Source organism: Argiope bruennichi, chromosome 7 (genome assembly GCF_947563725.1).
Source record: "Argiope bruennichi chromosome 7, qqArgBrue1.1, whole genome shotgun sequence".
NCBI lineage: Eukaryota > Metazoa > Arthropoda > Arachnida > Araneae > Araneidae > Argiope > Argiope bruennichi.
In genome coordinates this window covers 64,423,951-64,439,694 of record NC_079157.1, presented here as the reverse complement: position 1 = coordinate 64,439,694, position 15,744 = coordinate 64,423,951, and the positions used below count along the sequence as shown (strand labels likewise).

The window sequence follows — 15,744 nt, the reverse complement described above, 5'->3', positions numbered from 1 at the left end:
AAAATTTTAAGCACATTACCAATGTGCATGAAATTTTCTACTACATTAGTTAATTAGTGATAATTATATCTGAGATATTGTTAAAAGAACAATAATCCATTTAGGCGGGAACATCTCTTAATGACCAATATTTTTGCAGAATGTATTATTAAGTATCACGTTCTCTTCTTCCAGGAAACATGGATCGCCATCACTATGACGAAATTCAAACATTTGGTAATGATAGTGCTCTCATTCATTTGGATAATGGTAGAGGGTAAGTTCTTCAAGTAATATTTATTTTCTTGTAATAAACTCAATGTTATACAAAGAACATATAGCAAAACACATACAAAAAATACCCACTATAAATAAATTTATTTTCAATGTTTATTTTATAAAATTATGTAAATTTATTAAAAATTAACGTTCAATGTTAATTTATCAAAGATAATTTTACTTCAGTCCTTCAAAAAATGAACAAGGTATATAAAAAAAAAATAAGGAAAAATCTTGTTTTTAAGGAAATTATATTTTAATATTTTAATTTATTAATATTTTAATAGTAACAGTCAAATCTATTAAATTAATATTTATAATATAAAAGATTAAATTGGACAATTATACTTTAAAACATGGTCTTCTGATCTAATTTTTTGCAGGAAAATAATTAATATTCAAAATTATTTTGACATCTCTATTGCACATGATAAACACATTCTCTCTAAAGTTTTAAAGAATATGCATTATATTAGATTCAAACACTAAATTTGGATAAATATACCCACCCACCCCCAGAAAAAACAACTCTTATATCAATATTTGCATTCATGCTGAATACAGTGATTTTATTCAACGAAGAATCAAATATAAATAAATAAATAAATCTTGTCTTTACTCCTTGAAGATGATAGAAAATATTTTTACAAATAAATGTGCTTATGTTATTAATCTGCATCATCAGTATTAAAGATTTTATTAATATTATTTTTATGATATTTCTCTAAATAATGTCTAAAACTGATTAATAATTACACATATATTTAAAAAAAAAAAGTGTCACATTTCCTTGTTATTTGGATATTTGAAGGGGTGGGGAAGAAATTAAATGTGCAGGAATGATATTTAGTGAAGCAAATAAATATGGAAAATTAAAATTTGAGACTCCACCAAATCTGTATAGTAATATTAAAAAAAAAAGCATTTATTAAATATAATTCCAAATAAAAAAATGTATTTCAAAACACCACTATAAATCAATACCATAAAATTTGAGATATCTCTAAAATCACTATTTAAATGCGATGTTCGCAAATAAGTTCAAATATTTCCAAACGTGAACTGGTACTATATGTTACACGGTAATAATATGAAATAATAAAAATCTGTAATCGTAAAAATAAACACTCTAATCTGTGAAAAACGCGGGATGCAATAGAAAATGGATTGATTGCCAATCTAAGTCGCGGGATAAGCAGCGGTGGCTTAAGCTTTACAAGCAATGGGTTGATGGAAAATACCAGCACACGATTCAGAAAAAGAATTACATAGTTTAAAAGTAAATATATCGAAGAAAAATATAACCCAACACTTTATGCAATTCAAAACAACTTAACTTATTCTCAAACTTCTGAATTTTCCTATAATTTATACGGTTGCTGATTGCTTGCAATTTTCGAACCACTCTAGGTTTGGGAAATATTCTGATGACGAGTTTACCATTATTTTGCCACTCTTACAATGTTGTGTCGTCCGACTATCCACATTCAACCGCCTATACTCATTCCACATTGGCCCCAAACGGCTTAGCGACCTCATGCGCGAAAGCATGGCCAATGATCCAGTGGCTCCTGTGCTCATAGAATCCCATCTCGAAGCTCTGGACCGCCGGGTTGAAAAAATTCTAGAATGCATAAGCAGTTGTATAAAAGTTAACGAACCTGCTGGAGTACTCCTGGACGATGTACTGGATTACCCATTCTATCGAAATATGACCATCAAAATAGTTCCAGACTAATAGGATCGAACAGTTGTGTTCAAAAACTTTACCAGGAATCCGATATTATGGAATTTTTTTTGTGACATAAACAACCAAAATATCTTGGAAATATTTCAGTTTTGACGTCTTTCTGTGATTCTTCGCAAGATAACTCCCACGACTAAGGAACGAAAAAAATTCACTCATGATTGGATAATGGCTAGGATTTCCATTAATTTTTTTGATCATCTTTTATTTTGCATAATCTTAGGTGTTTATGTTCCTAATTTATAAGAAAGAATAATGACTTTGAAATAACTTTTGCAGGCAGCTTTTTTTATTGTTATTAGGTGAAAACCCGTTTTGATTTCTATATTTTTTTGGATGTTGGTTTCAAAAATTATAACAGGATTTTTTAACAGTTAAATTGAATTGGAAAATTAGTCTGTATTCATACTGAAAATTAGTCTGAAATGCTATAATTGAAAAGGCTATAAATAATTTTATGAGTTTTTAAGTTGTCTATAATGTGAGCAATAAGAAACTTTAAAAATTTTAAATAATTGTATATACCCAAATAACTTTTTTTTATTAGATGCTGCATCAAATTTCTAAGACAAATTCATATTTTAAATTCCGAGTAAACACTTTTTATTGATATCGAAGGCATATTCGAATTCGAATAAAATTCGTTTTTTTTTTTTTTGATTACTTAAAATAACTCAATTTTTTTTAAAACATTTATAAAAAGCCTATATCTTCCCAAAGAGAAAAAATTTACAGGAAAAAAAATATGTATATAACGTTAAGGAATAATTCACAGAAAATTTCCCAATTTTTTTTCAATGTTTTTGAAAAAAAAAAAAAAATCCTTTTAAAAAATGCATAATTTTAAGTGTCTTATTATTTTTTTTTCCAACGAAAAAATTCAAATCTGAAGTTTTTGATTCTATTTATAGTTTCTGATTTCTCAAAATTTTCAAACCACTCTAGGTTTTGGCGGCCTAACTTTGATGAGTTTACCATTTTGTTACCACTGTTACAATGTTGTGTCTTCCGCTTATCCACATTCAATCGACTGTTTCAATTCTACATTGGCCAGAAAAGGCTTAGCGACCTTATGCGAGAGAGCATGGCTAATGATCCTCTTGCACCTGTGCTGCCAGAATCCCATCTCGAAGCAATGGATCGTCGCGTTGTCCATATTCTTCAGAGTGTAAGAAGTTGTGAACGAACAAATGGACCACAATTAATATTTCTAGACGATCTAATGGATATGCCATGATCATGTAAAAAGTCCTCAAAAAAATATGCAAAATTATATAATATTAATGTTTATAAGAAAAAATATAGTTTTTAAAAAAATGTACAGCTTACTATAACATGGCAATCACCATATCAAAATTATAAAATCTTTGAGCAAACTTGAGCCAATTTATGAATTTAACTGATTTACAAGAATGAAATATTCTTCTATTAGTATATTCCAAGGACAATTTTTTAAAAAAATCATTTCATTCAACACGTAGTATCCGATTTAGCAACGTTTTCAAATATCCTAAATTTTGACGTTAATCTTTGGCGAGTTTACCTTATCTTACCACTGTTTTGTAAACATTCAATAGAATGAATCACTTTTATGTTGATCAGAAAGGGCTCAACAGCCCTGGGCAAGAGAACATGGCTAACTATTACATAATTACACTTCAATTCTCTGGATCAGCTGATGACCAATATTGTACAATTTGTAAAAAGTTTTAAGGAAATAAATAATCGTCAATTAATACATATCATGATGATCAAATGAATGTAAGTCTTCATTGACCGAAACATTATATGTAAAATATTTTTTAATGTATCCTAAAAAACATTTGCCAAAGTGCCAAAAAAAAAAAATTAAGATTATAATGGGTCTTTCAAGATAAGATGCTTTAACTACAAAATTTTTAATTTAAAATCCAATTCAAAAACACACAAAAAATCATATTTCAAATTATAAATTTATTAATCCTAGCATTCAAAAAATTAATTCAAAACAATTATTTGATTCAAAATGTATAGTTTTAACACTTTCAAAATAAGAACACAGTAGGAAAAGATACCAATAACACACAATTAGTTGGAATTAAAAATAAAATATATAAGTATTCTTTATTTTACTAACATTTGAAAGTTAATATTGTTTACTTAAAAATCAAAAAATCAAACAGCATGATTTTCTTGCCATTTCTTTAACTTTATAAATCTTGTACAGCTTCTAGTCAAAATTCAACTATGAAAAGATTGTGTTTAAAATGTTCCTTTTATGTTAATTTAATGAATGAATGAGTGAAAATTGATTCAATGTGTTTAGGTAAGGGGTGGTTCAAATTCTTTCTAGTCTTCAGCATTATGCTTTTGTTATACTCATTGTTTTTTGATAAGTATGAACACTCAAACTATTTGAATGTATTCTTGTATTGTTATCTGTGTAAATTTCTGCAAGAGAATAAAAATAATTAATAAACTTTCTCTGTTTTCTTTCTAAATTTAACACCTAATATTTTCAAAGCAATCTCATCAAAGCTTACTAACATTTAGTACAATTTACCCTAACCACACTTTCCCTTTTTCAAATATACTAACATATTCTTTAACATTACTAATGAAATGCATGATATCTTAAAAATAGTTAGTATAAAGGTAAAAAGAATATTCTTTTCAATTGAAACAAACTATTCATTTTACTCAACTTACTATGCTACAGATCTTTTTCTTGCCTGCTTGCTTTTTCTTTCTCTCTTGGTAATGTTGTGAATAATTTACATTTTGGTTTTAAGTTTTCTTTTATGCCTTTCCATTTGATGCAACTTCTCAAAATATGTTCTTTGAATTTTCAATTTCACAATAGGTTGTCATTGAATGTTTTGCCTCTAGACACTAAAAATATTTCAGAATAAATTTATTAAATTCTCACAGATTATTATTTATTAAAACTAATGCCATTTAGCATGCACTTTAACTTTAAAAAATATTTTAAATAATCAAAAACTGTTAATGCATTTATGGAATGACAAATATCCTGATGATAATCTTCTTAGCAGTGCAATACACAGTAATCACAATAACTTACATATTTTATTATAAAAATTTAAATAATTTTACATTTATACTTGGATTATACATAAATTTAGCAGATTAAATAAAAATTCATTAATTTTTACATTGCATTACTACCATAAATAATATATTCAAAGTAGGACATTCTTTTATTAACGTGCATTTTATGGCTTTCATTCAATGAAAATAAAGTATTATTTTAATTAAAAATTGGTGAGATTTCACGGGAACTGCAGGAAGATGTTTTTTAATGAGGTAAAATATTCTTAAGATCTATATGATATGGAGAATAAGGTCCAAGTTGAAATACCATCATAATTTGTTCCTAACAGCCCATTATGAAGGTTCAAAAATGGAAGGTAATCTTTAAAAGAAAGCCTAAAAACGTTTGTTATAATATGCAAGCAAAACAGAGGGAGACACGGAGAGAATGCCCATTGTTAGAACTACTTATGTTTTGTTTAAAAAAATTTTAGAGAACAAATACATTTTTTATCAACACTTTCTAAGGCTGTGGGAAGTATGCTTCCCAATAAATTTATCAATCTTTGTATGAATTTATGTAGGTTGGCATAAGTTCTGACAATTTTTTTTAGAAAGACAGAAACTTACATGCTTCAGTTCTTTATCTCACACAAAATGTCTTGATTTGTTACTTAATTAATTAATCAAATTAAATTTATCTAATAAGCTAAATGAATCCCTTTTCTTATTCTAAGCCTAAAAATATTTTACCATAATATGACTAGAAAAAAAATGGCCCTTTAAAGGGTTAAAGTGCTTTTATCTAATTAATTTGCAAATTATATAAATCTTTAAATAAATCGACTCATTTCTGAAAGACAAAATACTACTCAATAAAAGAAAATCTGAACATATATATTTTTTAGAAAATTATCACATCTCTGCCAAACACAATAAAAAGATATCGAATCTCATAAATTATTCCTTTCCTTTTTCATTCATTGCTTTAGATATAAAATTTCAGTCTTTACAGACTCAGTGATTTATTTATTTCTAAACTAACACAATGCAATAATTGCAGCTAAAAAATGTCTGGTAGAAAAAGAAAAAAAAATCATACATATATTATTTTTTACTATGGACAGACATACTGGTATAGGATCATGAATACTTTTGTATATATTTTAACTTTTTAATTAAAAGAAAATATTGAATTTTAAAAAATATAATAATATTACTACCAAAATTTTTTTTAAATCTTCACCTTACTAAGCAAAGCATTCTCTGACAAATGTATATGCTTATAATTTTATTATTTTCTCCTGCTATTATCTTTTTTTTCAAACTCAACCTTTTCCTATCACTTTAGGTTTGGGCGTACCACATATGACGAGGATACCATTATTTTACCCCTGTTGCAATGTTGTGTCATCCGCCTCTCAACATTCAATCGTCTCTATTCATTCCATATGGGTCCGAAGAGGCTCAGCGACCTTATGCGAGACAGTATGGCCACTGATCCCATTACTCCAGTTCTAATAGAGCCACACCTGTCAGCCCTGGACCGCAGGGTTGGCAAAATCCTTCAAGTCGTACGTTTGTGCCTTAATGCCAATTCTCCCGATTTGGTGTTCCTAGATGATATGTAATGAACATAAAATTGATTAGAGGAACTACGTCAAAAGTATGATGTGTGAACAGAAATGGAATCAGACTCAAGAACTTGTGTTTAAGTCACAATAAATTATTCAAATGTTTTACTAAAAAAACAAGGTGTTCAGGAAGAAGAAACAAATTGCTCTAAATGAGCTCTGTTTTTTTAAATGAATTTTGATAGAGCTGAAACGGCTAAGGAAAACTTTTTAAATAAATTAAGTGGCAATTGAGAGAAGTGTACTGCTTTCAAAAAGAAAGTGGTAAGATGAAATGCTTTGTTGTAAATAAATTGTTCAGAATTAAGTAAAGGGAATATTGTTATTATCTGGTAAAAGATATGGGGAATTATTAGCCAAAACATTTAAAGATGAAATTATTTGATCATTTTACATCATTTCCATGTTTAGAGCTCAAAATAAGAAACTTTATAAATCCATTTTTTTTCATTTTAATTACAAAGACTATTTTCAGTTTTAAGAAATATCCTTTTCTAGAATTGTGCTAATTTGCATTTCAATCACAAATGAATTTGATCTAAAAGAAAAATTATTACTGCCAAGCAATTAAAATAATTACCTTATTTATAATAATTATTTTCTTTTTTCTAGAAACATCCATTTATTTCTAAAATTCATTATTTGTTTCCACTACATGTGTATTTAATAATAGGCTGATAAAGAAGTTTCCTTTAAATATATATGTTTTTCACAAAACATACAAGAAAAACAATTAACTGAGGATAACTCCTTACTTGTTGAAAAATCCATTTTAATAGACTAAAAAAATTTTTATAAGAATCTAAAATATATTAAAAAATTTCAAGTAACCTTAAGAGCTACGGATTTATGTCTAGTCTTAAAAGATATTACTTTATAAATATATAATATTTAAAAATCATTTATACTTTTGGAAATGCAGAAACAATTTTCTTGTAATGGCATTTTTTTGCATTCCCATTTCTATGTATGTATCTGTAAAATAAAATTTAAATGGAAATTATGTATTAAAATTATTACTATGTTTCACTTGAAAACATTTTTCACATTAGCGGATACAAGTTATATGCAAACTGTGCCGTACAGAATATAAATAAAATACTACACTTTAATTATAAATTAATGTCTTCTATTTTCAGATTATAAACAGATATTTCAAGACATAACAAATTGTTTTATGTCAAATGTTGGCACAGACAGTGACAGATTTAGGTCCTAGAATTCATATTATGTGATCCCTCTTTGAATATCTCGCCTTTTAAAATTAACATTTCAAAGATTCTTTTTTTTTTTTTAACTTCATGAATGTGTTAATGATCTGTCTTAGAAATATTGTCAATATATAATAATATCACAAAAAAAATTAATGAAATATTGAAATTCTTAAAAATAATCAACCAGAATTCTTATTTAAAGATTTTCTTACAAATTATGATATAAGAATATAACATTAAAAACTATTTAATAGAATTTGTCATAATCAGTTAATTGAATAATTCAATCAATTTTAAATGAAAAATTGATTCACTTGGAATAATTAAATTAATATGAATAAACATATCAGTCCTAATATTTTATAATGAGACATGATATAAATTTAAGTGAAAAAAACCTGAATTTGATAAAATAATGAATTGTACCAAACAAACAACAAGAAATAAAATAAAATGATTAAATTTATACAAAAAGAGTTTGAAATATTAAAAATATTGTAGAATTATTACTTTAAAAAATTATTCAATCCTAATAATGATTAAATTCTATTTCAAAAACAGTTATAACCTCGAAAATGTGCTATGCCCATATATATATATATTATAAATTCATTTATCTGACAATCAATCAAATATCTTTTAAACAACCAACTTGTGACTATTGTAATCAGTACTTCTTAATAGCTGCCCAGTCATAAATTAGTCACTAGGCATAAAATGCCAAATTTTACTAATGGTTCCAAGTAACATCTTAATTTAATATGAATTTCTGAGTACAGTTTTTGACATCTTATGTCAGCATATGTCATTAAGATTTGATATACCAATGATTACAATTTGTCAATTATGCAGAAAAAGTTTCTTCATTAAAATACAAAATCTGTTTCTGCACTTTTCTTTGGAAAATTGAGTAAATCATATTGTTATTTAATTTTGAATATTACATATACATCTTCCCTACTGTGAGTTTTATTTCTATTTTGGAGAACAATGCAGTGAATCATTTCCAATGATCATTATCATTCAATCTTTTCCTTAGGAAAATCTGTTCTCATTTCTAACTTGTTAAAGCTCATTTCCTGGTTCAAATATACTGGTATTTTTTTCCCACCTTTTATTATAAACCAATTTTTACAACAAAATTATGGATATAGTACATAAATAAGATAGTATTGTTACACACATTTTAATAGTTAAAAATATTCATATCGAAATGAATGTTACTACTTATATTTAGAAAATATAACAAGCTTAATAACTACAAATTTTACTCCAGACCTGTGTGACAGGCATATTTTAATGCTTCATCAGACAGTAATATAAATAAATTAAGACAAAAGACATTCAAATTTGCAAAAATTAAAATGTCTATTACCCTTTTGATAACGAATAATATGGTCTGAAAAACAACATTTATCATTTCAAGCAACATTTCACAAGCAGTCCTTAAATAATTTACATTACTTATTTATTTATACTATTTTAATTACTTCCCAGGCAAAGAATTTTTTTCAAACTTTTATTATGAAAGTTAATTGTTATTGATTTTATATTTTCATGTAAATTCAGAAAATACTTTTTTAAAGAACAAAAAAAAAAAAATTGCTTACAGATTACTTCAGAATAATTAGCACAACATGTATATTATATTTTCGAAATCTCATTAATTCCACCTCAGAACAGAAGAAAATTTATTAAACTTGTAAATTAAATTATAGAAAGGGGGAAAGATTGAAACTTATCTAGCACCTTTATTGACTCATCTTTAAAAAAAAGTAATCTTGCTTTGTACAAGTTTATGATAACAATCACAGTTTTCATAAAAATTTTATATTATCTGCTACTATTTCTTAAAACTATAGTATAAGAGACATTAAGAAGGGGATTTCAATATTTATTCTATAGAAATTTTTTAATACCACTTGATCATTTTTATTACTTTTCATAACACTTTTCAATGCTTTATATTCCACAGCACATTTTCTAGTCCAAATGCAAAGAAAATTATATAGTTCTATATTTTCTGTAATATAACAAAGGCATGTGTTGTCATGGTAGTCAATTTACAAAATTTTGTCCGAACTTCGACAAATGAAAAATTGTAAAAGATTGCTACACCTCAATAATTTAACTAAGTTCCTTCCACCTTTCTCTTCATACATAGAAATTATCTTTTGCAATATACCACGAAAATGTTTTGTTAGCCAAGTTTCTACCGAAAGTTTCCCTAAATGGAGACTCTACTCTCAAAGTAAGATTTACATATAGAAAATTTTAACTCCACTTAATTTTTAGGGGGGGAAAACCCCTAAATGCGTAAATTTTTCTTCATTGAATGCACATATTATGCATAATTTTTCTGTATCAACTTTGAAAATGTGTAAGCTAAAATTTGAAAAAAAAGAAAAAAGAGAGAGAGAAAATTCATCTATACCAATACCTTCAAATGGACCAATTATATTGATCTTTTACATATCAGTATCATTAAACAATAAATGCCATTCAAAGAATGGGACCATATTTGTGGTCATTATGAAAATACACAGTTTGCTAAACTTACTTTAATATATTTATCTTTAGTTACAAATTCCTAAAAAATTAAGGATATCAGATTTTTAGAACTGAACTGAATTTTTTAAAAGCATGTTTACAAAAATAAAATCAAAAAATCAGAGTTGAAAAAATCCTTTATATGTATTTGAATAATTATACGATTTTTACATTAGATTTTAATTTTAATGAACAATTTATTAGTATGCCTCATATATATAACTCTTTAAAAAAATCAGTATATTTTTAAGGAAATTTTACAAAAGGAAATAAACAAGAAAATCCAAGAAAGCTCATATTTTTTAATAAAAGCTTTTTTTATAAATATCACAAGTATATACAAAAATAAATATGCACAAACAATAATGAATATTTACACATAAATGAATAATATTTTGTAAAAATAAATTAAATACACAAATCATGATAAATGATGATCCAGAATAGGAACTTGGAATAACTTATAAGCAAGTACAGGTCGTTTGCTAAGGTTCACAATGATAGAGTTAACTCTTTTCTTCAAATCCATTAGTGTTTTGGGGCTGAGAGAATGAAACAGGTTAAACTTTGGATATAAAATATGGCCCAAGTGTTTGGCTTCTAAATGAGTTTCCAAAGCCTCCAAAAACTAAAATATATATATAAAAAAAAATGTTTCCAACTTTAAAATCTTGTAATCATAATAACAAGTGTATCAAATGTTTTTGAAAATATAAACTATAACAAAATCTCTAAAGAGATATAATCGTATAAAAATTCAATAATAGCAATATTAAATTAAATATGAAGCTGCCTTTAAATAATGTAAACAGAATTTTTAACAAAATTCTTTCTTTTAATGTTCATGAATGGATATTTATTATAGTCAATTGTTGAACATTTTCTTGTAACCAAATGCAATGATTGTCAATGATATTATGCTATTAATACAATTTCAGTTAAAAATTCAGTTAAACTACATATAAATGATAATATTCTTTTATGTCTAAAAATTGTATAGCATTTTAATCTTTTCATTCTTATTTTACCTTATTCTGTTTCAAAATCAAAGAGATAACATTTAAAATTTTCTTGACAGAATTTTTAATAGAACTTAAATGTCAAAATAAAAATTAAGAGCCTGAAATAAACACAAGAATTTCATTGGCTCTTTCGAATTTTATCTTAATTTTTTACAATAAAGCTTTAGCTACATAAATCCAGATTTCAATTTTAAATCACAAAATAATTCTAGTTTCAGTATGATTTTGAAACTCAGGTATGATACAGACCAAGATACAGATAAATATTAGGAAGTAAAATAAGTATGATTAATTGAAGAATAAGATAATTTAGAATTGCTAGCATAATTTATACAAAAAGTGCTTAGAATATTATATATATTATAGAATTATTACTTAAAAAAATTAATCAATTTCAAGAATAATAAAATTTGATTTCAAAATTGCATGACACATTTCTGGATTTCAACCGAAATATGCCATGCCTGCAAAGTTAAGAACTTTTAAGGTAAGTGGAAATAATTAAGACAGACCTTTTAAAGAATATGATATTGTTTATCTAAAAAGAATTATTGTTAGCTTTGTGATTTTCTTACGGTGTTGTATCTGTTTATACAATGTGCTTAGAAAGATTTTAAATATTTAAGGATCCTAGGAAATAAAGCCTCACTATGCTATTAAGCAGTAATTTATAAATATTTAGGAGTTTTGCCAGCCTTTTTTAAAGGAAAGAATTACACCAATCAGCATGACTATGGTCTGGATATAGATAGAAAAGTCTAACATTTCACATATCTGGAGTTTTATTCGAAAAAAGTATTTTAGAATAAATTTGCATGTGATATTTAAATGATAGACACTAAAGGGAAGGTAAAACCTTCTTGACCAAGTTATCTTGATACTTTTCTGATTTTATATTATAACTCTTATAAAACAAATATATAAAAGTCAAGATCAGAGAAACCTTCCCAAAACTGTATCATTAAAGATTTTAAGAGTAAATTTTTGAATAATCGGCCAACTGAACAAAATTTTTTTATATTCCATAAAACAAATCCTAATTTCCAAAATACAAATTGGAGATTAAGTTAAATTGGAGATTACAAATTGAAGATTAAGTTAAAGAAATAAAGCCAATCTGCATTTAAACAACGATACCAGATAAGATGTCGAATATTAGTATGATGAAACTCAATATGGTAAAAGTGAAACAAACAAGTTGATAGAAAAAATAAGATGCTGCAGAAAATACACCAACTTTCAATTTTGTGTAAATCATGGAATATGAAGTTGGCAATTAATTAATAACTTGATATAATGTCAAGTTTTTGTACCATATGAGTTTCAGAATTTTGAAATGGAGTTACTTTGATGAATAGTTTATTCATATATGAAATATGTAAGACAGTTCTTTACTGATCCCTATTAATTTGTTAAATTATAACAGCAGGAAAATGTACATCAATTTTTAAATATGTTTTAAAAAACAAGAATGCTTATAAAAATACCTATGAAATATTTCTGCACCTATTAGAATTATCTTATATTGTAACAAAATTATTTAAATATTCATATACTACTCACACAGGTATTTCTTTACATTAAAATGCTAAAAACTTTTGTAAAATTTAAAGCTCAAAAAATTACTCACCTTCATAAATAAAAATCCAAATTTTGAATCATTCCAGAAACTTTGATGTGGATGTTTCTTAACAAGCCAAAATGCTACAACTTTAAGAAAGTATGAAGGAATTGGCCACATTTCTTTGTCTCGTAAATCCTTTAAGAAATACAAGAAGAAATTTACACTTTGATACATTAGATATTAACTAACAACAAACATTATCTACACATATTAATGGTAAAATTTAAAGAACAGAAGGAGGAAAAAAAAAACACCTCTTTTTACATGAAAAGCATATTGTAAATAATTCCACAATTGAATTAATATTTGAAAAATGAATCAAAAAGCAATATTAAAGAGCTTTAATGGACTAAAGAAATTGCATTTTCGATTTATAAATATGGATAAAAAAAAATTAAAGCAGAGTTGAACCTCTAATTTGAAACATCACAGCATAATAATATTTTAGGCTTGATTTGGCTTTTTTTAGATATTTTTAATTATATCAAAAGGATTGTAAGAACCCAGAAAATGTATTTTTAATATTATAGTAACTTATCTGATCAAGATTCAAATCACTAAAATAATGAAAAACATTGAAAATATCCTAAAAATATTTTTTTAAAGAAAAAATGTGTGGTAAATGAAATTGGCAGCTCTAATTTTTTAATTAAAATGAATAAAAAAACAGTTACATGCAATAATAGGTTCCAAAGCAATTAAGGAAAACATTTTAAAATTTCATTTCTAAAAATCAAATTAAAATTTTGGGAAACTCTCATTCAGCAAATAATTATCATCTCCATCTGAAGTTTAGGAGTTTGAGTCTAAGGGTCCTTGAACAGAATTTTGTATAATTTTTCCATCATACATTGATAGAATATCAGCTGTTAACTTAAATACTATCATGTTAAATTTTACAGAAGGATTCATTTGAAACATAAAAACCAGAAAGAAAAAACAGTCGTAATTTTCTGAGGTGCATTCGAATTTTAATTCCACAGTTTCAGTTTTTCAGAGTTTACTAACAAGCCAGGATGATAGAATTTTCATGATCATATAATATTTCAACAATATTATTTGAAGTGAATGATATCTGAAAACTTCTTCCATTGCACAAAGTATATTTTCAAAATAATATATTAATTTTTGTTTTCTTGCCTAAAAGGCAATATTAGATTATCTAAATTTTTTTAAAGCAAATAACTAAATACACCATTAATAACAAATTTATATTTGCATCCAAATATGTTCAGAATTCAAAACAGATGAATTTATCGAAATCTATTTTTTGAGCTGAATAGAATGAATTTAAATGGGTTAGATAACCTGATTTACTAATAACACAGTAATGCATAAAAAATCTTTTTAATCAAAAATAACTAACCATGAAGGCATTTAACTCATATCTAACTTTGATCTTAAAATAAATTTTATTAATTTTAACAAAAAAAGAGAATAAAAGTAGGAAAATATGGATATTACATGAAGCGTAGAAATATAATAAAAAGTTCAGAATGTTATTTATGAGTAAATAAACATAATTCATAGAATGTATATGAATTTTGGCATAGAATTATTTATATTTCTCTCTAAAAATATTTTGCAATGAAGTAAGATTTCTTTTTAAACTGCTTGATTGTATGTATGCCCTGTCCTTTCTTTCTGTTTTTTTTTTTTTTTAATGCCTAGCACACGGCGGAAAAAAACCAACAATGAGATGATACAAATATATAAATAACAAACAGCATCAAGTGATCATTTTTTTGATGAATTTAAAACTGTTTCATATGTATATTTTCTGATTTCTTGTTTTTATGACTAAGCAAAAAGTTGCATTTTTACCCATTAAAAGTTTTTTACTAAATCAAGGCCAAGGGAAAACACATTCAGCATAGAAAGAATTTAAAAAAAGGGGGGGGGAGCCATGTGAACATGCTCAAAGCTTAAATAGTTCAAAAAGCATTTATTTTTGGAATATATTTGTCATGAAATATAGCAGTTTAACATCAGACAGATAAAAATACAGAAAAAAGTGGAAGAAAACAAGATACTCTAGCAATTTAGTTTTCAAATCTTGAATTTAAATGATTATGAAAGTAATTAATTTTAAAATAGCAGATAATTTAAATTCACTACATATATGCATTATAACATATTTGAAACACAAGCCTAAACAAGACTGCAAGGTTGTAAAATATTCACATCACAAATCTCAACATAATTCAAGGATTTATTTCTTATTGTTTCACTGGCCTCAAGTCAAAATAATAAAAATAATTTTAAATATGGCCAACATTTTAGATTTTTAAATCCAAATTGCAACTATGCATCTAGATCTCAACATGTTAGAAATAGTCATGGATCTAATCAAAACATCTAGTTTTGAGCAAAGAGTTGTAAAAGAAACTTTTAATCTTAACACTATAACTATTCATACTACAGCATTTCATATTTAGATTAAATAATAGAAATCTTAGTATCATAAAATAATTTTTAAAAGAATTTTCAATTATTCTTTATTGTTAAATACTGTTTTACTTTATTTTAGATTTACTAGCACAAAAATATATCACCTTCGTTACCATTAAAACAAAGGAATTGTATTTATATTCTATGATTTGTATATACACATTTCCAAAATTTTTCAAAAAGATATTGCTTAGAAACATAAGGCTAAGCA

General features: G+C 25.7%; 2 protein-coding genes across 4 annotated transcripts in view; one reads left to right on the top strand and one right to left on the bottom strand.

The window, feature by feature from the left end:
• Positions 1 to 7,584, top strand: part of LOC129976435 (extracellular serine/threonine protein CG31145-like) — a 228,481-nt gene extending 220,897 nt beyond the window's left edge. Inside the window, exons 8-9 of one of the 3 annotated variants that reach the window (XM_056090004.1) lie at positions 175 to 256; positions 6,390 to 7,584. In XM_056090004.1, coding sequence (XP_055945979.1) covers positions 175 to 256; positions 6,390 to 6,669 — 362 coding nt within the window. In that variant the 3' untranslated portion in view covers positions 6,670 to 7,584. Of the gene's footprint in view, positions 1 to 174; positions 257 to 1,668; positions 2,606 to 2,950; positions 4,448 to 6,389 lie in introns of those variants that run through there. The other 2 variants (XM_056090003.1, XM_056090002.1) reach the window with 2 other exon arrangements.
• A 3,212-nt stretch (positions 7,585 to 10,796) lies between these two features.
• LOC129976268 (cyclic GMP-AMP synthase-like receptor) overlaps positions 10,797 to 15,744 on the bottom strand; it is a 44,946-nt gene continuing 39,998 nt past the window's right edge. The window contains exons 6-7 of the mRNA XM_056089748.1: positions 13,089 to 13,217; positions 10,797 to 11,064 (exon numbers count right to left, since the gene is read on the bottom strand). Of these exons, the coding sequence (XP_055945723.1) occupies positions 10,858 to 11,064; positions 13,089 to 13,217 (336 nt within the window). The 3' untranslated portion in view covers positions 10,797 to 10,857. The remainder of the gene's footprint in view (positions 11,065 to 13,088; positions 13,218 to 15,744) is intronic.